The following is a 25,586-nucleotide window of genomic DNA, read 5'->3' on the forward strand; positions in this document are numbered from 1 at the left end:
ATCTGGGCAGGATGATAGCGAGAAAGAAACCGAGGTGGCGCCCAGACGACAAAAGAAACACACCATACACTTTATCTATGGTGGACCTGCGGGGGGCGACACACCCACAGAGAGGAAAAAGTGGAGCAGACAGCTGTACGTGGGAGAAGTGGTAAGCCTTCCCAAAGGAAAGAAGCAGAGGCGGGAGGCCATCACTTTCTCTGACGAGGACCTCCCCGAGGGGCCCTTACCCCATCGCGACGCACTTGTGATCAAGATGGATATCAATGACACGGTCGTACATCGCATCTTGGTCGACACGGGAAGCTCGGTTAATGTGATGTACTACGACGCTTTCACCAAGTTAGGGCTACCTAAGAGGCCAGCTCAAAGAGGTACGAACTCCACTCTCTGGGTTTACTGGGGATTTGGTGGAAACAGAAGGGTCGGTGACCCTGCCCGTGGAAATAGGCACGAGCCCCAACATTCGCAAGCTGGACATGGAGTTCATCGTGGTAAGACTCACCTGTGCGCACAACATCATACTCGGGAGGCCAGCACTGGAGGACCTCAAGGCCATAGTATCAGTGGAACACTTGCGTATGAAGTTCCCCACTCTGAATGGAATAGGAGTCGTCAGATGTGACCGACGGGAAGCCCGCAGTTGTTACGTGAAGGCATGCAAGAAGATTGGCAGTAAGGACCTACAGGTCCACACGATCGCGGAGAAAATTTTCAAAGAAGAAGAGGCCTGGCCCCGCGCCGAGCCCGTGTCAGAGGCAGAAGATATAGTTCTGGATCCCTCTAGACCAGACTGAGTGGTGAAGATCGGCACAAGCTTAAGCCCAGAGCTAAGGGCCCAGATAGTGGATGTAATCCGCCGTTCTCACACGGTGTTGGCATGGGGGCCAGAGGACATGCCGGGCATAGATCGAAGGATCATAACCCACAAGCTCGCAGTCGACCCCAGCGGAAAACCAGTGCATCAGCGAAAAAGGTATATGTCGGCAGAACGAAGAGAGTTCGTGAAAAAGGAGGTGACCGCATTACTCAACGTAGGGCACATCAAGGAGATTTACTACCCACAGTTGGCTGAGCAACGTAGTCTTGGCTCCCAAAGGATCAACGTGGAGGATGTGCGTAGACTACACGGACCACAATAGGGCATGCCCTATGGACCGTTTTCCACTACCCAATATAGATCAATTGGTGGATGAGACGGCAGGGTGTGAACTCATGAGCTTTATGGACGCCTTCCGTGGGTACCATCAGATATCCATGCATGAGGAGGACGCCGAGAAGACCGCCTTCACCACTCCCGAGGGGATATTCTGCTACTTGGTCATGCCGTTCGGATTGAAAAATGCCGGGGCCACATACACTCGTATGGTGGCAAAGCTGTTCAAGACAGTACTAGGACGAAACATGGAAGCATACGTGGACGACATGATCGTCAAAAGTCGCAAGGTCACCTCCCATGTAGAGGATCTCAATGAGGTATTTTCCATTATGAAGAAATTTAATTTGCGCTTGAACCCAAAAAATGCACCTTCGCCGTCGATGGGGGCAAATTTCTGGGCTTCATGGTCACTAGGAACGGCATTGAGCCGAACCCAGAAAAAGTAAGGACTATCCTTGACATGGAGCCTCCGCGGTCCATAAAGGAAGTCCAGAGACTCAACGGGCGCCTGGCGGCCTTAGGCCGTTTTCTATCTAAATCGGCTGAACGTTCCCTCCCCTTTTTCCAAATCTTGAAAAAGAGCAAAGGGTTCGAGTGGACACCAGACTGTCAAAAGGCCTTCGAAGAGTTGAAAAAATACTTGTTGTCCCCGCCCCTGCTTGCAAAACCAGAGGCAGGAGAAACCCTAATCCTGTACTTAGGCGTGTCACAGGGTGCGATCAGCTCCGTGCTGGTCAAAGAAGAAGGAGGGACTCAGCGTCCCATCTACTATGTAAGCAAAGCCCTACATGACGCGGAGCTCCGGTACAGTGTGTTGGAGAAAACAGTATTTGCCATAGTCACTTCATCAAAAAGGTTGGCTCACTACTTCCAAGCTCACCCCATCCACGTACTCTCACATCAGCCGTTGGGGAGCTTCCTACGGAATACTAACAGCTCCGCCAGGATGGCACGATGGGCCATGCACCTCAGCCAGTTTGACATAGATTTCAAACCAAGACCCGCCATCAAAGGCCAAGCTCTTGCAGACTTTATAGTGGAGTGCACAACTCGGGAAGTGACGGACCAGGTAGAAACTGAAGATGGAGGGTGGTGGACCTTGTCCACAGACAGCTCTTCAAACAGCAAAGGTTACGGCAGTGGCGTAGTGCTCGTCACTCCGGAGGGATTCCGCGCCTACTATGCCATCCGATTCCACTTCAAATTATCTAACAATGAGGCAGAGCACGAGGCCCTCTTCAATGGACTGCGATTGGCGGCGGGACTACGAGCTGAAAAGGTCCAAATTCGATGCGATTCCAAGCTGGTGGTCAGCCAGGTGTCTGGGGAGTATGAAGCCAACGAAGGAAGCATGCAGAAATACAGAGACGCGGTGTTGAGAACCCTGCGCGAGTTTGAGGGATATGAGATACACCAGGTACCTAGAGAGCAGAACGCCGACGCCGACATGCTCTCAAAGCTAAGTACCGGAGTCTCTAGCCACATTAGGAAGATCGCTCGACTAGAAGACCTCGAGACTTCAAGTATCGACGTTTCGTGGGTCTTCCCTGTGCAGACTAGGGAGCCATGTTGGATTGATCATATCAAACGATACAAGGCAGACGGCACCTTACCGCAAGACGAGGCAGACGCAAAGGTAACGAAGTTACGGGCACCCAACTACGTTTTCTCGGGCGATAAACTGTACAAACGCTCCTACAACGGCACGTTACTGAGGTGTCTATATCCAGATGAAGCGAAGTTGGTGATAAAAGAAGTCCACGAGGGGGTATGCTCCGCGCACCAAGGGGCGTACACCATCGCACGCCGCATCATGTTACAAGGGTATTTTTGGCCCAAAATGCTCAGGGACTGCGCCGAGTATACAAAGCGATGTCCCAAGTGCCAAGAATTCCAAGCACTGCCGGGTCGACCTGCGACGAACTACACCCCGGTAAGCACCGCGATTCCTTTTTCGAGATGGGGAATTGACCTGGTAGGGGCCCTTCCCATGGGGACTGGAAGCAGGAAGTACATCATTGTGGCCATCAACTATTTCACGAAATGGGTGGAGGCCGAGCCCCTGGCAAGCATCACCGCAGCAAGGTGCAAAAGGTTTGTCGAGAAAAACATCCTGTATCGTTTCGGTATCCCTCTCCAGGTAATCACAGACAATGGCCGACAGTTCGAGGCACGAGAATTTTTAGAATTCTTAGCAGGATGGGGCGTTAAGCATAGCTGGGTGGCAGTATCTTATCCTCAGGCGAATGGGCAAGTGGAGAATGCGAATAGAACCATCCTCGACGGCCTCAAGAAAAAGCTAGAAGTGGCTGGCGGAGCCTGGGTGGAGGAACTCGACGGCATCCTCTGGGCCTATCGCACGACACCAAGAAGGGCCACCGGAGAAACCCCGTTCGCACTCGCCTACGGATTTGAAGCTCGGGCCCCGGTGGAAGTAATCATACCTAGTAGAAGGGTGGAGGAATTCGAGTCAGAACAAAATGAACTCCACCAAAGGGTGGATCTGAACTTCTTGGATGAAAAGAGAGAGGCGGCATTCTGCAAGATGGAGAACTACGGTCATCAACTAAATTCCTACCACGACGCAAAAGTCCGACCCCGGTACTTCCAAGTCAGCGACCTTGTGCTGCGAAGAAGGGAAGCCAGTCAACCCCTTGAAGGGGGAAAATTCATAAAAAAGTGGGAGGGGCCTTACGTCGTGGAGGAAGTCGTTCGCCCAGGGACATACAAGTTAAAAACTACACGGGGAAGAATGATCGATCGGGTATGGAACTCGGAACATTTGATCAAGTATTTTCCTTAAAAATCATGTAGTAGCAATCATTAGAACTAGTGCTTGGCAATCGCGGTCCGTCCGCTCTACACGCTAAAAGTTCTGGGAAATAATATCTTACTTTCATGGTCCGTCCATGTTACTTAATAAAACAAGATCGTTATCATCTTTTACAAAATTTTCTGAAATAATATCTCGTGCTCGTGGTCCGCCCATGTTAAAAAAAGAAAAAAAAAAAAAAAACAAAGCTCCGATGGCCGAGGCGCACGCCTCGACCAACGCCAAGTCTGTCTCGGCAAAAAAAAAAATGTTTATTCCAAGTACTTAGTTTATTCTGAATATTCTAAGATAGTAGCAAGTTATTCAAGAACAGAAAGCAAATTGTTCAAAGACATAGCTAGAAAGCAAGGGAAAATCTCAAGACTACGAACTACTCATGATCCGAGAGCTCCTCAATCATAATCTGATCCAGTGGAACATTGGGGACGTTGCTAGTGTCGATGCCGTGAAACTCGTCCACCAAAGAATCCTCACGAGCGTCCGTAACATCATTAGTGGATTCATTCTCAGCATTAGGATCCGGATTCTTCTCTATCACAGGCAAGCCAAGGGACACGGGGTCAAAATTTGGAACCTTCTCCCTCAGCACTGAAAAGATCTCCTGTTGCTTCGTGTACCGCCTAATGTTAAAAGCCACCTGTGCCTCAGCCTCAACCGCCTCTTGACCAGCCCCAGTCTTGAGGAATTCTCGGATAGCCTCAGGAGTGCACATGTAGTGCATCGCGTCCTTCCCTAAACTCGGCGGAACTCTTGTAGACCTCCACAGCCCGGCCGAGGTCGTCGGCATGGCCAGCACGGGTCCTCTCGTGGTCCTCCCGCTCCTTCACGATGGCAAGTTTAGCCGCTCCGTGCTCTTTCCTCAGGGCCTCAAGTTCGCCCTCCATCTTGCTTATAGCCTCCGCCCGAGCCAACAGCTTTTGGTGTTCTTTCCTTAGCGCCCCGAGCTCGCCTTCCATCTTGCTCAAGGCCCCTTCCCGGATCGATAGCAGGTCCTTGAGTCTCTTGTTGTCCGCGTCCCTAATTTTAACATCCTCAATGAGCGAGTCCGTCACCCGCCGTCGCTGGGCATGAATGATCTGTCCCTCTAGCAGGGCCTGAAAGTAACAAACAAAGTAAGACACACGCCAGGGCAGAGAGGGAACATTAAGTATGAAAACGCTAACCTCAAAAATGTGCCTGAGATAACGCTCTTGCAGCATGTTGACATCCATGGCGACAAGGTGTTCCAAGTCCGCAGGAGGAGCGATACGAGCAGCATACTCAACCGCATCAAGGCTCTTATTTATCAACGACGCTCCGGGTAGCACGTCCATGCCCAGTCGGATCAAGTTGGTCCGAACACGCGAGCCAGACTCATTGGAAGTATCTCCTTGCACCTCGGGGGGTTGAGGGGAAAAGGTAACGGCCGTGGGTGTGCGAGTCGGTGGAGGCTGCGTCACCACCTCGGCAACCTTGGCTAGAGTAGGCGTACGCACCCTCTCGGCGACCTTGGTTGGGGTAGGCGTACGCTCAACGACCTTGGATGGGGTCGGCGTGCGTGCTGGCGGAGGCGGCATCACCTCCGTGGCCTCGGCTTAACTCTTCTTTCCTTTCTCCACCTTGCTATTCTTAGAGGGGGGATCCGGTCGCGACAAGTATCGGCTAGTTCTTGAAGTTGAAGACATGGTACCTGCAATAAAAAGAAGACAAGTTAGAGTTAGTGGTTGACGAATAAATACTGAGTGGAAACTGAAGAGTACCCGTGGGTGAAAGAACAGCCGGATGAGCCCTCACGAAGCCTAAGCCTGCGAGCTTCCACTCGGTAATATAATCAACTATCGATAAAAGACCATCCCCCAGTAAATCATCTATATCTCGGCGGAGGGAGGGACTCATGTCAAGAGTAGGAGGGCAACGTAAATGGGATCCCCACGTAACACGAAAGGGAAACGGACAACCCACAAGGGTGACAAAGACATATTTGGGTTGCCAATCCTTGTTATAAGTAGGACGGTCCTCAAAGAGTTTGAAATGCGGCCTGCTCGAAATCTGGACGAATCCCTTACCCTCCTGAGAAGCCCTACCAACTATGAAAAGAGCCTGGAAAAGATCTAGCGTGGGTTCTATCCCTTTGTCCTTACATATAGCAAGAAAGCCCGCAATTACCTGGTGACCATTGGGAACAAACTGGCCGGGGACTATCTCATAGTGGTTCATAAAATCTACCACAAACCCATGGAGGGGAAACCGCAGCCCAACCTGTAGCGACAGAAGGTGGACCCCAAAATGCTTATCCAGGGGTGGGTCGGTGATATTACCCCGAGGGTCAGGAGGGAGAGTCAGAACGTCAGGACTAAGGAGACCTCTAATATCATCCCAATCTCGTTCCCCTAATTGAGGCTGTATGGACAAGACAAGGGACTTATCAAGAACAGAATAGGAGGCCTTGCGTTTTTTCTTCTTTTTCATTTGGGGCTTAGGTGTAGGCGAGTCAGCAACAAACGGAAGAGGGGGAAAATTTTCAAAAAGAGGGGAATCATCAAGAAGGTATTCCTCATCAAAATCAAGTTCTCCAACATCAATCAAGGGAGTGACATCCATTATGAAGCAAAAGACACTAACCTCACCTCAGTTACAGATAAGCTCGCAAGACTTGGGTACAAAAACTGCCTGTCAGGAAAATAGCGTGTCAAAAAAATAAATAAATAAATAAATAAATTGGCTGAGGCCGCGCCTCGGCCAAGTGGCTGAAGCGCACGCCTTGGCCACAAGCCGGAAAAAAAAAAAAAAAAAAAAAAAAAAAAAAAAAAAAAAAGGGGGGGGATGAGGCCGTGCTTCAGTTAAGGCCGAGGCACACGCCTCGGCCACAAGCCGAAAAAAAAAATAAAGGGGGTGGCTGAGGCCGTGCCTCAGCCAAGGCCGGGGCGACGCCTCGGCCACAGGCCGATTCAAAAAAAAATATAAAAAAATATAAAAAAATTTCATATATATTAAATACAGGCGTATACTCGTATATACATGAATACATTGTAAGATAAATTGCAAAATAATAAGGACAGCGGAGACTTACAGAGCTGTGGCAGAAAGTTGTTGAAGAAGTGCTCTCAAACTGCTCAGAGAGACAGGGGTTTATATTGGAGAGGAGCTTGAGATAAAAAAGTTAAGTGAAGCAGGAAAAGATTGGGAAAGCACAAATCAGGGATTTGGAAGGCAAGTTAGGGATTTGGAAAACAAAACCAAATATCCTAAATCAAGCAGAATTCTACACAGGATCAAATAAAATATCCTAAATCAAGAGGATCTTACACAAGATCAAAATAGATTCAGCTTTACTCCCAAGTCAACTCAAACACATCCGTTGACTCAGGAGTAGGGGGGACTGGTGACAGGATAATAGGGCTGACACCCGACCCGGATCATGAATGGGCATCTGACTCAGCATCGCTTGGGAACCCAACGGGCAGAACTCCAACGGTTAGGAATCCCAACAGGTGTCACCTTACTGTCATTGAAGCCAGCATTGAAGCCCCCATTGATGAGAGAGAATTAAAGGCTAGGCTCCCCATTTATGTCTCATGTTGTTACCGTTAGGACTCTAAGTATAAATGGGGCTCTCCTCACTAGACAAGGACACTGTACTTTCCATATTGAAACTAAGGCAATACAACTATTGTCACTTTCTTATTCGTTACTTTACAATATATTTCCGGTAACATATTTACCGTTATTATTATTATTATTATTATTATTATTATTATTATTATTATTATTATTATTATTATTATTATTATTATTCACCCGCGCAATGCACGGAAAAAAATTATGCTATTATAAATATAAATAAAAAATAGAAAAAATAAAAAGATTTTAAATTATTTAATATAATAATATTTTTGGGCTTCCAAATATTTGGTCAAGTATTTATTATTTTCATTGGACAAAATTAAAATTAAAATTTTGTATGGTTAAAATAATATATAATCATGTACATATTCAAATAAACTTATAGAGAGTATTTACATAATTACATTGATTTATTCCTAATTGTATTTTATCTATATTATAATTTCCACAATATGAGTAATAACTAAGATAATTATATTTAGAAAGAAAATTTCAAATTTTGTATGAGTAAATTTAAATTCTAATTGAACACATTTTTTTTATATGATTATATAATATATTCTTCATGCACATGTCATTCCATAAGCTCAAATGTCATTTTATAAGCCCAAGACCACTTTTTATGGAGATAATTCAAATGGATTTAGAAGTCCTAAGTTTAGAAATCGAGACAAACATTCAAAGGGTCATACGATATATACATTTATATATTTAAATTTCATTTATGGCTCAAATGATTTTTTTTAAAAAAAATTTGAAGTCCAATAATTGATCCATGACCCGCATATAAAACCTAAAATCCTAGATTCAGACAGCATTTGCTTTCTTCCTCCCTTCTCGCTTCTGCCATTTCACTCTAACATCTCTGTATCCCTATTATAAAACCTTCATTACAGACTAGGAATCCAATCTATAATCCGGGCGGCTGAAATTGTTCATTTCACGATTCGTTACATACTTCCGATCTTCGATCTAGACGGTGCACACCTCGTGCCCGGTTGGATGAAAGAAAATTCTAAATCCATGTTAGTCGAACATATGGATCTCACATGGCTGTCAACAACCAGGGGGTGGATAAATTTATAACACCGATCTGGAAAAATAAAAAAAAGAATGCCACACTTCCAACAGGGTCTACGCACCTTGTAAGGTAATAATACAATTTCCTGCAATTGTAAGAGTCTACGCACCTTGTCCAGAATCTTCTCGCCATCTTTTATGGCTTATCTTATGGGTAGCCATAGGTGATCTACTTAAACCTTGGTTTTGTAGTGAAACTATACACGCTAGATTTGGATTGAACCTTCAAATAAACTATTTCCTGTTCATGTTTGTGTTGTTGTTGTTTGTAATCAGGTTTTGTCTATGAAGAAATGAACCAATATTTATTGATGAAGAAGCTAACTAGTATAAATAGTATATACAGGAGAACAAGTAGCTAAGAAGTTGTAACCACTACTCTAATATACCTATTCTAAAGGAATATAATTTGAATAAGTATAAACAGAAAACATCAACCACATATATTCTTAACATGCCCCCGCAAGATTGAGGATCCGTCGGAGACTCCAATCTTGGACCGAAATCGGATAAACAAGCGACGACCAAGGGGCGTGGTTAAAAGATCAGCCAGCTGCGCAGATGAGGGAAAATGATGTACAACCAGCACACCAGCCGGAACCAAACCACGAAACGGGAGTGGAAAACTGGAGGCTTAACGAAACAGATTTGCATCTCGTGGACTTCCAGGAAATGCGATTGTCTCCCAGATACACCAAATATGCGGTGGTAGAACGGCCATCAGTGGTGCAACCATCAGAGTCAGTGAACACTCGTAGAGACAACGGCTGACCCACCCGTAGAAACAGGCCATGGCAAACTGTACCTTTGAGACAGCGAAGAAACCGTTTTGCAGCCTGCCAGTGATGACCCGTAGGCAGCCTGGGATTGGGACGACGCTCTCGGGTAGACCGGCGCAAATTATTTTGTGTTTGGGAACCTTCGGAGGTGGTGACAGCAAGGACCCAGACTGGTTGGTATGACGACTATGTTCTGGAACAGCGGAAGACGAACAACCAGGGGGTGACGAACTAGACGCAGCTGAAGGTAAACCAGTGGGGATGTCCAAACTATTTTCGCCGGATTGTGTTGGAACATGAGTTTGAACATCCACTGGTGTAGGTTGCGGGTAGTCAGCTACGTTAGAGAGAAACCCAGCCGGGGAAGACATGGAAGGCAGAGTAGGAGTCGGAGTGGGTGTAGGAACAACTGCAGGCTGGGTGGACACAGGAGACGACCTGAACAAAATATTGCTCATCTCCGAACCCTGCGAATCAGACAATGGTGTGACAGACACCGGCTGCAAATCCCTATAAGGAAACACATGAGGTACAAAGCGGACATTCGTAGATATAAAAATACGACTAGATGTCAGACACCGGCTGCAAATCCCTATAAGGAAACACATGAGGTACAAAGCGGACATTCGTAGATATAAAAATACGACTAGATGTCGGGTCCCAACTTTTATAACCTGATTGTGTGTTGGAATACCCAAGGAAAACACAAGGCCGAGACTTCGGCTCTAATTTCTTGGTGTTATACGGTCTCAACCACGGAAGATATAAGCAGCCAAACGGTTGTAGTTTAGTGTAAGTAGGGGATTGATTAAACAGAACCTGAAAGGGGGATTGATTACCGTCTCGATGATATGACGGTGTCGCCGTACAGCCACCCCATTGTGCTCGGGAGTGTGAGGTGGGGTGGTGAAGTGCCAAATACCACAGGCATTAGATAAAGCAACTAGGTTGATGAACTCACCCCCATTGTCTGAGTAAACAGAGACAATCGGCAGCCCAAAAACCTTCTCGACTAACCTTTTGAACTGAGGAAAAATGCTAAAAACATCTGACTTGTGTTTTGAGGGATACAACCAGACATATTTAGAAAAGTGATCAACAAAGACAACGTAATAAAGAAAACCATCAACAAACTTGTCTGTCGTACCCCATACATCAGTGTAAAGTAACTGTAAGGGTTTTGTGCTAACGAGAGTGATCTTAGAAAACGGCAATTTGTGACTCTGGTGTACACTGCAAGACCAACAACGAAACTGACGTAGAGAGGCAGCAGAAACTGGAATTGTGCAGTGTTGCAACACGAGTTGTAACACCGTATTTGACGGATGTCCCAACCGGTGGTGCCATTCAGACACAGATGGCAGGTGCGTGGCATTCATTTGAGGCTCATAAGAGAGAGTATTGTAGTACACACTATTAACGTTCGGCCCTCGTAACAATGCCATCCCGATTTGAAGACCCTTCACGACAAAATGAGACGCAAAGAGCTCAACAGACACACGGTTAGCTTTGCAAAGTTGTGAAACAGAAACTAAACTTTTGTGTAGCTGTGGAGCGTGCAGGACATTTTCTAGACTAAGGGCGGAAGAAGGGGTGGGAATTGTGGCATGACCAATGTGAGATATGTGTAAAGAGTTACCGTCACCCAAGCGTATTTGGTCCGGACCATTGTACTCGGAGAATGACCGCAAAGGAGCAGTAGTAGGAGTGATATTGGCAGTAGCCAGCACGGTTTGGCGTGCTCGGTCATCGGCTTGTAACTGACGTTCATGATCAATGAGAACATCGGCTAGTTCCGCTAAGGAAATAGGCTTCTGTCGGACGCAAACAACGGAGAAGATTGAATGATATTCATCCCCGAGCTGCGTTAGAATGTACACGACAAGGTCTTCATCAGAGACTGGGGACTGCGCCAACGCGAGTGCATCAGCGATGGATCGCATGTCATTCAAAAATACAGAAATCGACCGAGTACCTCTCGGATTTTGAGTGAGCTCCATTTTGAGGGAAAGTATACGAGCTCGGCTTTGAGACGCACTAGCGTAAGTAGTGGCTAGGCGTTGCCAAGCATCATAGGCTGTCGAAGCCGAAGACACGAGAGGTCGAATCGAGTTAGAACAACTCTCTAAGAGTGCACTGACGATGACTTGGTCTTGACGGACCCAATGTAAATAATCTGGGTTTGTGGCTGTTTGAGCCGAACCAGAAAACTTAGGCGGTTCTTGGACAGAACCATCAACATAGCCATGGAGGTTGAGGCCAATGAGTGTAGAGTGAACCTGGCGCCTGCAGACTGGGAAATTCGTAGGTGTGAGTTTGATAGGGAAGTGTGTAGTAGCGTGAAGCTGGACGACTTCAGTGGTGGCCGGAGTAGTTTGGGTGGTGGATGCCATTGAATAGGCAGGAAGCAAGGAAAAAAAAAATATTCTTTCGTAAGAGATTTTAGGCTCTGGATACCATATGAAGAAATGAACCAATATTTATTGATGAAGAAGCTAACAGGTATAAATAGTATATACAGGAGAACAAGTAGCTAAGAAGTTGTAACCACTACTCTAATATACCTATTCTAAAGGAATATAATTTGAATAAGTATAAACAGAAAACATCAACCACATATATTCTTAACATTGTCCACATGCAACAACCAAATATTTCAATCCAGCAGACCAATTATTCCTTTTTTTTTCAAGAACACAAAATAGTACATTAATACTTGAGTCAAATAAATTTATTAGTTAGATTTTGTTATAATAATAATATAATTATTAATCAAACCAAGTCAAAATAAAAAATGAAATGTGAGGTGTGTGATACGTGGATACGTGCGCAGCAGTAGGGCGTGGGTATTGCAACTCAGTACGTGGAAATGGATTTGCAATACATGGAATCATGGGAGCTTTACTTCCTAAATTCATGCTTTTGTTAGTTTTTTCATTCCCTATAAATAGTTAGCAAATATATGTTGAAGTCGTCAAGTTAAATTCTTTCACCCTTTTAATACAAAAGCTTTGGTTTCCTTCTCTTGAATTTCCTTTATATTTTCTCCTCTTAAATTATATATTATAGATATATTATTATTTAATATATCTTACATTTGATATCAGAGCCAATCAACCTTTCAACCCTGAGATATTTCCCGTAGTGAAATATGGCATCAAATTTCAATAGTATGATCGGGTCCCAAATTGGATGGGAAACTCGATTACAATTATTAGCAAATTATGATGACCACACATTTGAACGCTCAAAATCTTTGGAGATTTGTTGATCCCGGTTTACCCGAAGAAGCTGATGCAGCCGCTATACGGCGAGATCAATTGGCGTTGGGACAGATTCACCAAGGTGTTCACTATTTCATTTTTGGGCAATTAGCTTGTGCTCAAACAGCAAAGCAAGCTTTGGACATCATAAAGGTGTCACATAAAGAAGTCGATCGGGCGCAGAAATCCAAGTTGCAGTCATTGAGAAGGTTGTATGATAATTGTGAGATGACTTCTACAGAAACAGTATATACGTATTTCACTCGTCTTATTGATATGGTGAATAAGATGAGGTTATATGGAGATACAATTGAAGATGGTGCAGTGGTTGAAAAAGTTCTATGAACTATGTTGATGAAGTATGACCATGTGGTGGCTTCAACAGAGTCACACAATACCGAGCTCTTACCAATTGCAGAGCTGAAAGGTATGGTAAAAATTCATATTCACAAGATTGCGTCAAAATCTGAATCACTAGCAAAAGAAGCTTTGAAGAGCCAAGTCACCCTTAATGTGACTGGCACTAATCAAAGAGGTGGAGGATCTAGTAGAGGTCGTGGAAGAGGAAGATGAGGATCTAGTGGAAGAGGACGTGGTAACTCCAACTAAGGAAGAGGTAGAGGTAATAACAAATAAGTTAAATTTCCATTTCATTGTTACAATTGTAGCAAGTATGGGCACAAGATTGCAGATTGTTGGTATAATGAGGACAACAATCGGGAAAATCAAGCAAACATTGCTGAAAAGTCTGGTGAGAGTTCTAAAATTTTACTTTTGGCCAGTAATATTTTCTCTACAGAAAAGAACATATGGTTCTTGGATACTGGGTGTAGTAACCCTATGTGTGGGAAGGAAGATTTGTTTTCCGAACTAGATGAATCAGTTCGGCCTGAAGTGACATTTGTCAATAAGTCAAAAGTGCCAATTTTGGGAAAAGGTAAAATCTCTATTCAGTTAAAGGATGGTACTCACTATTTTATATCCGATGTGTTCTATGTTCCTGAACTACACCAAAATTTGATGAGTATGGGACAGTTGTCAGAAAAAGGATATAAGATAAATATTACTCAGGGGTGTTCTACCATTGCATATGCTAAGGGAGTTTTTTATTCCAAAGGTAAATATGTCCCAAAATCGACTATTTCCTTTGACAATCAAGCATACACTTCTTGCTTGCTTTAATTTTGAAATTTGTCATGATAATTGGTTATGACGTATGCGATTTGGACATTTCCATTTCTCTGGATTAAACTATCTTGCAAGAAAGGAACTTGTTTCTGATTTACCTGTTGTGAATGTCCCTGATCGTGTCTGTGAGATTTGTGTGAATGGGAAGAAGCATAGAGATCCCTTCCCCGTGGGCAAGTCAAGGAGAGCTACAAAACAGTTGGAGATTGTTCACTCAGACCTGTGTTCATTGGAGGTTCCATCACATGGAGGTTGTAAGTACTTTATTACTTTCATTGATGATTTCAGTAGGAAAACATGTGTTTACTTTTTGAAGCAAAAGTCTGAAGCATGTGATATTTTCAAACAATTTAAGGCTTTTGTTGAAAAGCAAAGTGGTTATGAAATTAAAATCTTGAGAACTGATAGAGGTACAAAATATATTGCTTGTGATGATTTTCTGAAGAAGAAGGGTATCCAGCACCATATGACAGCTAGATACACTCCACAACAAAATGGAGTAGCTGAGAGAAAGAATAGATCAATCATGGATATGGTGAGGTGCATGTTGAAATCTAAGAATCTGCCAAAGCCTTTTTGGGCAGAGGCTGTTGCTTGTGTTGACTATGTATTGAATAGGTGTCTAACTAAAAGTGTCCGTGATAAGACACTTGAGGAAGCTTGGTGTGAGAGAAAACCCTCTTTAAGATATCTCAAGGTTTTTGAGTGTTTGGCATATGCACATGTGCCAAATCAATTGAGAAAGAAGTTGGATGATAAAGGTGAGAAGTGCATATTCATTGGTTATAGTGACGCTTCAACGGCTTATAAACTATACAATCCTGAAACTAAAAAGGTTGTTATAAGTTGTGATGTCACTTTTGATGAATATGGTGCTTGGGATTGGTCAGCTAAAGATGAAAGGTCAATTGTTATTCCTGTTGTTGAGAATATTGTTGATGAGCAACCAATTCCAGATAATGTCCAGTCTCCTTCACAACCAGAGCCATCAGTTCGACGATCTCAACGCGAGCACCACTTACAAACTCGCTTGCAAGGTTATGTTTTGGGTCATGATAATGACCTGACTGATGAAGAGATTGTCCAATTTGCTTCTCTTTTTTTTTTTTTTTTTTTTTTTTTGCAGATTGTGACCCTTTATCCTTTGAGGAGGCTACTACAGAAACTCATTGGCTTAAGGCGATGGATGAGGAGATTCATGCCATTGAAAAGAATGGTACCTGGGAGTTAACAGATTTACCTCTTAGAAAGAAGGCAATTGGGGTAAAGTGAGTTTACAGAACGAAATACAAGTCAAATGGAGAAATTGACCGTTTTAAGGCACGGTTGGTAGCAAAGGGCTACAAGCAAAAACCAGGTATTGATTATTTTGAGGTTTTTGCTCCAGTAAGTAGACTTGATACAGTTCGAATGGTTATTTCTCTTGTTGCTCAAAATGATTGGAAATTGCATCAAATGGATGTCAAGTCTACTTTTTTGAATGGTTTTCTTGAAGAAAAAATATATGTTGAGAAACTTGCAGGCTTTGTGAAGAAATGGGAGGAAAATAAAGTCTACAAGTTGAAAAAAGCCTTATATAGCTTAAAGCATGCGCCTAGGTCACGGTATGGTTGCATTGACTCTTATTTTGCTGAAAATGGTTTTATGAGATGTCCTCATGAATATACTTTGTATGCCATATTCACTGAGTCTGGTGATATTGTTATAATCTGTCTCTATGTTGATGATCTAGTTTTTACTGGAAACAACTTGAAACTAATCTCAGAATTCAGGGAGACACTCATTAAGAGATTTGAAATGACTAATATGGGTCTTATGTCTTACTTTCTTGGCCTTGAGGTTGTACAAATAGATGGTGGAATCTATATTTCACAAAAGAAGTATGTTGCTGATATTTTGAGAAAGTTCAAAAAGGAAAATTCTAAACCAGTTTCAACTCCGTTAGTTGAAAAGTTAAATGTGTCCAAAGATGAATGTGGTAAGAATGTGAATGTTACAGTTTATAAAAGCTTAATTGGGAATTTGAGGTATCTGGTGGCAACAAGGCTGGATATTTCTTTTGGAGTTGGAATACTTAGCAGATTCATGGAGGAACCAAAAGAATCATATTGGGGTTCAGCAAAGCGAATTCTGAAATATGTCAAAGGTACGAGTAATGATGGAATTTTTACTCTACTAATGAAGTTGTGAAACTTGTTGGATATACAGACAGTGATTGGGCTGGAGATATTGAGACTAGAAAAAGCACATCAGGGTATGCCTTCTATCTTGGTTCAGCTATATTTTCTTGGTCTTCAAAGAAGCAGTAGATTGTAGCACTTTCAACCGCAGAAGTAGAATATATTGCAGCAGCAAACGGTGCTACTCAAGCAGTTTGCCTGATAAGAATTTTGGAGTTTTTACAACACAAGCAGGAAGCACCTACAACTATTTTCTGTGACAACAAGTCTGCAATTTCGTTGTCCAAGAATCTCGTCTTTCATGATCGCAGCAAACACATTGATATCAAGTATCACAAAATCAGAGGGTTGGTTGCTGAAAAGCAAATCAACATTGAATATTGTTCGAGTGAATGTCAAGTTGCAGATATCTTTACCAAGCCGTTGAAGACGGAGACATTTCTTAAATTGAAGAAGGAAATTTGGATGACCAATATATCCAACTTGGTTTAAATGAGGCAATGTTTTAATAATATTATTAATAATATTATTATTAATTAAACCAAGTCAAAATCAAAAATGAAATGTGAGGTGTGTGGTACGTGGATACGTGCACAGCAGTAGGGCGTGGGTATTGCAACTCAGTACGTGGAAATGGATTTGCAGTACATGGAATCATTGGAGCTTTACTTCCTAAATTCATGCTTTTGTTAGTTCTTTCATTCCCTTTAAATAGTTAGCAAATATATGTTGAAGTCGTCAAGTTAAATTCTTTCACCCTTTTAATACAAAAGCTTTGATTTCCTTCTCTAGAATTTCCTCTATATTTTCTCTTCTTAAATTATATATTATAGATATATTATTATTTAATATATCTTACAGATTTAAATTATTTAGTTCTTTATTATTGAGCTATATACATTGGAATTATGAATACCATTTCCCGTGTATGTTTCTAATGTGTTATACAGTAAATATTTATATATCTTAATTGTCTAACAACTTGAATATAGACTATTGCCACTAGATAAAGGTACTCTATGAAGAAAAATAAAATTAAAATTTACATTTCAATCCAAGAACGCTATAACAGACACACACACACAATTGTTTGTTCTTGTTGTATTTGGCTAAATTATGCAATAGAATCCATAGGAAACTAAAATCAATACCAGATATATATGATGGCAAATTATGCTGTGCATCTGTATGCACCATGCATGGTGCATACGGATGCAAAAACGACGTCGTTTTAATAAAACGCGCGTCTCTCCTTTAAAAAAAAAAAATCAGGTTCGATTCCCAGCAACAACATATGAACTAAAATTCCATAATCGATGAACTATAATTCCATAATCGATGAGCTATAATTCCATAATCGATGAACTATAATTCCATAATCTAATCTATGAACTAAAAATTCCAGAATGAATGAACTAAAATTCCATAATTTATAAACTAAAATTTCAGAATCGATGAACTACAATTCCATAATCTATGAACTATAATTCCATAATCAATGAACTATAATTCCATAATCTATGAACTAAAATTCCAGAATGAATGAAGAATATAATGTTGTTGCTGGGAATCGAACCTGGATTTTTTTTAAAGGGGAGACGCGCGTTTTTTAATAAAACGACGTCGTTTTGACATCCGTATGCACCATGCATGGTGCATACGGATGCACTGCATAACGATTGATATATGATCTTGCCTTCCTTTTGCCCCTATTGCACTTCACTATGAATATCAAATATATCTTGTAAATTTGAAAATGTGATTTCTGAACTCTATTTTGAAATTTGAAATGTGAATGTCTTCGTAACCACAAAATAATTAAGAAAAAATGGATAAAGATTCAATACATATCAGTTTTCATAAATACCTTGGTCCACAAAGGAATTGGAAGAGAAAGGCACGCCTTAATTCTTTGAAGCATTTGAGAAGATAGAAGCACATTCCACAATCTCTACTTGTAGAAGGTGGTTCCTTAATGTTTGACTCCATTTTGTCTACCACTTTCCATGATTCTTCTCTTTTGTTTATTCATTTTTTGCTTTTTTTTTTTCTTTTTTTTTTTTTTTTTTTTTTACAGGCGTGATTGTTAGGGCCTCCTCTACATTCTACCGTCTTTTGTCTCATCCACTGCCATGGCCATGAAAATACACGAATGGTGGGACAAATTGCTGCAGTTTACGCTCACATGGATTTGATCTGGGGTGTTTTATAGAAGAAAAACTATATGTATAGGTTTGCATTAATTACACTATTTTAGATATCGAATAGGCTTTCATCGGAAATTATTGTAATCCCAAGAGGCATCATAAATAACAAAATCATATCAAATAGACTTTCATTGTAAAGCCATAGATTTAATTAATACTACATCGTTTCCTATTTTCTATTAATCGGGAATCGAAATCCTTAATCATAACATCATAACATAACATTTAATAATTTCATTATTAATTCAATAAATGTAATCCTTTGTTATGGGCGGGAAAAAATAGCTATTTTATTTTCCAAATTTTGTAGTCTTTTTTATAGTAAGGATTATTATTATTATTATTATTATTATTATTATTATTATTATTATTATTATTATTATTATTATTATTATTATTTTCTATAAGGGCATTTATGTTTTTAAAACCTATTCCATTTTTATTCCTTCGACCAACCAAACACTGGAATACAATTTCTAAAGTCTATTCCTTCAGCGAACCAAACAATAGAATACAATTCATGTTCTATTCCTTACCTATTTCAATCCCTGTGCAATAGCATTCCTATTCCATTCCATGAACCAAACATGCTGTAAATTCTTGGCCATTACTCCCCCTTGGCCAATACTAACGAGAGCTGTCGAAACGGGCCAACGCGGCGGGCTAAAAAGCCCTTCAAAATATGGGCCGAAAATAGGTCGGCCCACTCCGCCCCGCGGGCCTTGACAGGGGCCCGCCAAATTTTAAAAAATTTAAATTTAAATAAAAATTAATATGAAAAAATTAATAAGTGTATACTAAAATAATTTGAATAGTTTAAACATATTTTAATTTATTTGTAATATGTTGAACACAATAATAACTAATATAGTAATAAGTTCTAATAAATAATTAAATACATAATATGTGAATCTATAAGGCAATACTAAATAATTTATACGATATACTACATACTAATACATTTATAAATTAATTAATTAATTAACATATACGGAGTATTTATATATATATAATTATATAAAATGATATATATATATATATATATGTATATATATATATTATGGGACGGAGGGATCGGAGTATTAAAATTATACAAGTAGTCAATTAAGTTGATAGACGTAAAGATAAAATATGAATTTGTCAATTTGACCAATCATTATAGTCCACACAGCTGTATGAACCATACTATCAAATAATATACCTTCATACAAAAATAATGTATTTTTAGTATTTTAAAATGTACATTGTATTAAGAAATAATATATTATTTGAATACTAAAAGTACATTATTTTGTATAATGTACATTCAATACACAATTAATAAACTTTTAATATATTAAAAATGTACTTTTTATTATGATTCACATAGTATTGTGTGCACCATAGTCAACGCAGTACATCCGACTTGTACATCTTAACCTAATAACTTACAAGTACCGATACTCCGATTGTCCGATATGATCAAGTGTAATATGTAAACCATAAACTCAAATATCAAAAGAATGATATATACAAAATTGGGAGTGGGTCAAAACTGATACAAAGCCCCCTTTCTTTAATGCCCAGGCCACAACACTACAAATATAAATGTTAGATAGGTAGGAACTAGGAAGAGTAATTTATGAGTACTTTTGGCAGGACAGAATAGTTAAAATAATGGAATAGCTGTTTGTGGTGGTCTCCGCTCTAAAGTGGTGGGAGGCAATCGTTATGTTGTGAGCACGTGCCCACCTTGCATGATACGTACGAATCTATATCGATAATTTTTATACTATAGATTTATAATTTCTATACTATAGATTCATAATTTCTAGATTTTCGGTGAGCTAAAATTTATACTTTAGATTCATAATTTCTAAAACCGTAGAATCCATAATTTAAATACAATAGATTCATAATTTCTATACAGTAGATCCATAATTCTATACTGCACTGATTTGTGAAAACATGGTTCAACAATTAGCTCACCGAGAATCTAGAAATTATGGATCTACAATATAGAAATTATGGATATAGATTCGTGCGCACCATGTACAAGGTGGGCATATGCTCATAGCATAATTTGCCGTTGGGAGGTGGTTGCGCTATTTAATAATATATATATACATGCTAGGCGGATCCGCGGATTTGGCGGTCCCCGTCAGCCTGCCAAGCCTGTCCTACTAAAGCCCGTCATTTTGATAGGGGCGAACTAAAAATCCCATCAAAATATAGACTATAAAATTCAAAGTCCGTCCTATCTTTTTGGCGGGACGGGACAGACTAGTCCGACGGACTAATCCTGTTCTGACGACTCTTAGATCGGCAATTTTTTTGACAATAAATGTATACCACTTTAGAGGGTGGACAACCTCTAGAAAGAAGAATAGAGGTAGATAGAAAAGTTGAGGTGAGAGAGGAAACTGGAATTCAAGGGTGATGCCATTCTCTTTGTTATTACTGATAATTTGACATATACCCAATCTTCAACCATAAATTCTAATTTGACATATACTCAATCTTCAACCATAAATTCTTTGTCTGGTAAGCGCGATACGCATCAAAGAAATAATTGATGGTTTAATTAGTGGAGGATCTAAAAAGATGAATCATATCTAATTAAAGAATAAATAAAAAAATATTAGTATAAGGAAATTATGTATATTAGAATATAACATTACGTTGCATAGTTAGAATAATGGTAGTAACTTAATTATTATAGATCTTAGTAACTTAGTATAAATATGTCAATTGTATTTCAAATTGTATATAAATACGAGGAACCACTCAGAGAAATAGATTGTTATTCTATTATTTTAGTTATTCTCCTTGGAGCTCTCACACGCTCGAAGTGTAGAATTGGAGTTTGCCGTGACTCGCATACGGTTAGGAGCCAGAAGCTTGCTCGAAATGTTTCCTATCCGTTACGGTCCTATCTAGGGTCGTAACAATTGGTGCTTTTATTTATTCCATTAGTGATAGTATCCCCTATCTTTTTAATTTTTTGTTTTTTTTTTTCTTTTTTGTTGCATCCGTTAAAAAAAAAAAAACAAAAACAAAAACAAAACAAAAAAAAAAAAAAACAAAACAAAACAAAACCAACTCACCCTTCCTCAAGTCTGCCGATCAGATCAGTGCACTTCTTTATTAGGCTACGTTGCTCACTGTCCGGCCACCATCATCCAATCAAGCACAATCTTTACCGGCAGCCACAACTTAATTTCTTTTTACTAATTTCATTGTGTACTTGTATTTTTTTAAGTTGTTATTTTGTTAGTGAAAAAAAAATAGTGGAACAGAAAGAAAGAAAAAAAAAATGAGGAAAAAGGTCAAAAATAATTTTTTTTTTTTTAAAGAAGTTCAAAAAAAAAAAAAAACAAGAGAAAATGGAGTGGAAAAATACGGAAAAAAAATTATTTATATTATTATGAAAAATACTACTCGATAATTATTGGTTTCTGTATATCAAGTATAGTATCCAATTGATGATTTTGTATTGTATGAGATCTTTTCTACAAAAAGGTCCGTACAATATATTCATATTTTGAAAGATGAGAGTCACACCTTCCAAGCTTTGCTATGATTTGATTCTATCTTGGATGCATTCATGGCCAAATAAGCTCTTCATGGCAAAAATATTTACGATGGGTACTGACCGGACGCTTTTCGTTAGGGTTCTCATTTTAGATAGCGTCATCAAAAGATTAGATGTGATAGGGTCGTGTTGGGATTTGAGATGTAATGGGAATAAAACGGGGTGAGTGAGAACCACCCCGAGTGTTGTACTCAAGGATGGCAAGTCGGAGTAAATAGAGTGAAAGACAATCACGTGTCACGGTGCATTAACAAGAGATAACAAGGTGCAAGGAGCGTAAGTGGTGTATGGGCAAAAGTGTACGGGGAAGATCATAGCAAAGAAAGTAAATAAGACTAGATTAAAACTAAGCGGGAGTAGGGATTCACTTAGAGAGAGAAATGTGGTAAGGATTGGGTTTCGATTGCATTGTGTGATTGGTCAATCTCGAAATGGGAGATTTGCGGCAATTAGATTGTGCGCTACTAGTCAAGAGAAGTGGATTGCGAATGCGATAGGCGATTCGGTCTAACGCCGCCCGTAGGAACTCTTGCTCTCTATGGGGCATTTAAGCAAACACTTGGCACTCACTTCTTTCCGGGTCTTGCCCTCTCGGATCAAGACGGGGAAATGAAGAGGATCAAGGCTATTCGGATCTAGCAATCTCTTGCCTAGATCTAGGTTTCTAACACCATCCATGGAGTTGTGCCCACTCCAAGAATGTCATAAAGATCATCCTCAACAACAAGACATCCACATAGTCAACATTCAATCAAAAGCCACAATAATCACAAGTTAAATCATCATCACAATAAAAATCTACACCACAATCCTACCCACTAGATTTAGCCAAGCATGATCAAGATCTCAACGATCAAAGGGAAAAAAGAGATATAACAATAAAGCACAAAGTAGATTTTACCCCAATCATTTAGATCCACCGAATACAAATCGTTGAGGAAGATCTACTAGACAAATGCTTTCAATCTTCAAGCTTCTTTGCAAAATCTAGCATACAAGGTGTTTGCTATTGAAGATCTAAATCTCTCTCTCTATAATCCTACTCTAACCCTAGAAAACCTCTCTCTAAATCTAAAAGAACTCTCTAAAAAATGAATTGAACTCCCTTCACAAATCAGATTTTTGCCTTTCAATATCAAGCTTTGATTCGTCCTCCCATTCACGCTGGGTGTCACGCTATGACGCCGGCGTGAATGGGGAATTAATCCCTTCCGTGCTTGAGCTTGTTCGGTGCCTCTAAATCCCATTCACGCGACCCTCACGCCGTGAGGACGGGCGTGAATGAAAAATAATTCTCATTTCGTCCTTCTTCTCGTGCGTAGTCCCGGTGTGTTCGGTCCTTGTTCGCGCGCAATTGTCTCGGCCTTGCCCATTTTGACCTTTTTACCACGTTTTCCATCCAAAAATACCTGAAAACATATAAAATATCATTGGGAAGGTATTTCTTTGCTAAACTGTACTTTTAAGATATTTTACACTAAAGCACAAGACTTTTATATGAAAACGAATGCAAAGCTCCTATAAAAGGCTACTAAAAACTAGCATATTTTGAGGCTTATCAGGTACAGTGTTGTGTTTTAGACATTAAATATCCTGATTTAGAGTTATTGGCTATGTGTGGAGACTTACAGACATACCAAGATGATACTTTGGAATGTCACAATCCTAATTATTCTAATCCAACTTATAAACAAGAACCAAGTAGCCCAGAGTCCAAGAAATCATCAATAGAAACAATTCTTCTCCCAACCACTCACGATGAAAGAAACATTCAGGATTTCAACAACATAGAGTCTCTTGAGGATTATCTTGAGACAAGGACTTGTGACTATTACCTTAGACTTGGAACTCAACATTGGGGAACAAAATATATTTTTAGACGGTGCAAGCCAAAAGGGGAGGCCATTTATGTGTCACGATCAAGCTCGAGAACCATTTCAATCGTTTGGTTTGCCCACTAGCCGCCATCCAAAGTTGCATGGACCGCTTCAACAAAGATTTGTTTATTCTATTCATCTCTCCACCTTGAGGACAAGGTATTTTTTGAAGGGGTAGAGAGTGATACGCATCAAAGGAAAGAAATAATTGGTGGTTTAATTAGTTGAGGGTCTAAAAGGAATGAATCATATGTAATTAGAGGATAATTGAATAAATATTAGTTTAAGGAAATTATGTATATAAGAATATATAATTACCTTGTATAGTTAGAATAATTGTAGTAATTTAATTATTATAGGTCTTAGTAATTTAGTATAAATATGTCAATTGTATATATAAATATGAGTAACCACTCAGAAAAATATATTGTTATTCTAATTTTTTAGTTATTCTTCTTGGAGCCCTCACAAGCTCGAAGTGTGAAATTGGAGTTTGTCGTGACTCGAATGGCAAATGGTCCACACAATGTTATGTGGACCATAACAAAAAGTACATTTTTAATATACTAAATGTACATTATTTTTGTACTAAATGTACATTATACAATATAATGTACACTCAGTACAAAAATAATGTACATCCATTGAATACAATGTACATTATTTTTGTTACTTAACGTTTTTCTTTGTTATAGGAGTAATAAAGAACATAACATACATGGAGTTTATAGGTAAATTCATCTTTAGTAATTTTTATTAAATTTTTAATAAATAGATTACAAAATAAAATATATTTTATGAAAATAAATCATGAAAAATTAAAAACTTGCTATATATATTATATTATAGTGTGAGTATATTAATTATTTTTAAGTTGAAATTTACAAATGGAGGTTTAGATTGTTTGAATGATGTATACATTTATATTTATTAGTGTAAATGTGCAAGTTTATTAAAATTGAAAGTTTATGATGTTAATTTGAAAATGTCAAAAGTTTAAGTGGAACCCACCAATAAGCTTGGCAGCCTGAGATTTTAGAGTCAAGGCAAACAATTCTGAACATGACAAAAAAATTGATTAGCTTGAACCGACAAGTTGGACATCCCGAATCCCAGTAGGGTTAGCCCGAAATCAGTGTTGAAAAAATAGCATAAAATTACATTTTAAGTGGCTATTGTGTGGTACAAATATTAGTGGGGTCCACTTCCAATTTGGGTCGGGTCAAAACGGATAATGGGTGAATGAGAAATTAATTCTCAAAGTAGACCCATTTGAGTTGGAAAAATAAAGGGGAAAGGATTTAAAGTAGCCATTGTCCCACATTGGTTTAGGAAGTGGGTTTGCACCACTTTATATGCAAGAGCCTTTCTAAAGTTTATTAAATTGTATAGTATAAAGGTTTTCTCTTGTGCGCAGGGTGAGTTGCAAATCAAACCCCAAAATGAGCTTGAAACGGATTGCCTTGTGTGCGCTGACACCTATGGGCTTGAGTCGTGTACCATTCAATCCTTCAACTCCTATATAAGTTGGTGTGCGCTGACACCTATGGGCTTGAGCCGTGTACCATTCAATCCTTCAACTCCTATATAAGTTGTAGTTGAGCAGGTGATTTAGAGGCATCAAATAAGGTAAAAACCTACCATATAATCCAGGAAAGTCTTAAAACCTTATTTGTATTATGTTGTCTCTAATTTCCTCGAAGAAATGGAGAGCCCCGTTCTGCCTATCATCAACAACGTTGAAATGAACGTTCGACGTAGTTGTGAACGGAGGGTCTGAGAGAGAACCCGAGCTTGAAGCTAGATGTAGCAAGGGAGCTAGGAGGGAGCTAGGATTGAAAAA

The 25,586-nt window shown here is 39.9% G+C and overlaps 2 protein-coding genes and 1 long non-coding RNA gene across 3 annotated transcripts; all 3 read left to right on the top strand.

The window, feature by feature from the left end:
• The first annotated feature begins 256 nt into the window (after nt 1-256).
• LOC109171495 lies at nt 257-797 on the top strand. Its single transcript, XM_019320527.1, has 2 exons — nt 257-374; nt 421-797. Exons 1-2 carry the CDS (start codon nt 257-259, stop codon nt 795-797), a joined length of 495 nt encoding a protein of 164 aa, XP_019176072.1.
• An 822-nt stretch (nt 798-1,619) lies between these two features.
• Nucleotides 1,620-4,284, top strand: LOC109171496. The gene is made up of 2 exons (XM_019320528.1): nt 1,620-3,760; nt 4,281-4,284. Exons 1-2 carry the CDS (start codon nt 1,620-1,622, stop codon nt 4,282-4,284), a joined length of 2,145 nt encoding a protein of 714 aa, XP_019176073.1.
• Nucleotides 4,285-15,797: 11,513 nt separating this feature from the next.
• Nucleotides 15,798-24,006, top strand: LOC109171530. Its single transcript, XR_002052607.1, has 3 exons — nt 15,798-15,809; nt 23,429-23,433; nt 23,926-24,006. It is a non-coding gene; the product is annotated as an uncharacterized LOC109171530 (long non-coding RNA).
• The last annotated feature ends 1,580 nt before the right edge of the window (nt 24,007-25,586 follow it).

The sequence above is a fragment of the Ipomoea nil genome, unplaced genomic scaffold, assembly GCF_001879475.1.
Source record: "Ipomoea nil cultivar Tokyo-kokei standard unplaced genomic scaffold, Asagao_1.1 scaffold0319, whole genome shotgun sequence".
In the NCBI taxonomy this organism is placed as follows: domain Eukaryota; kingdom Viridiplantae; phylum Streptophyta; class Magnoliopsida; order Solanales; family Convolvulaceae; genus Ipomoea; species Ipomoea nil.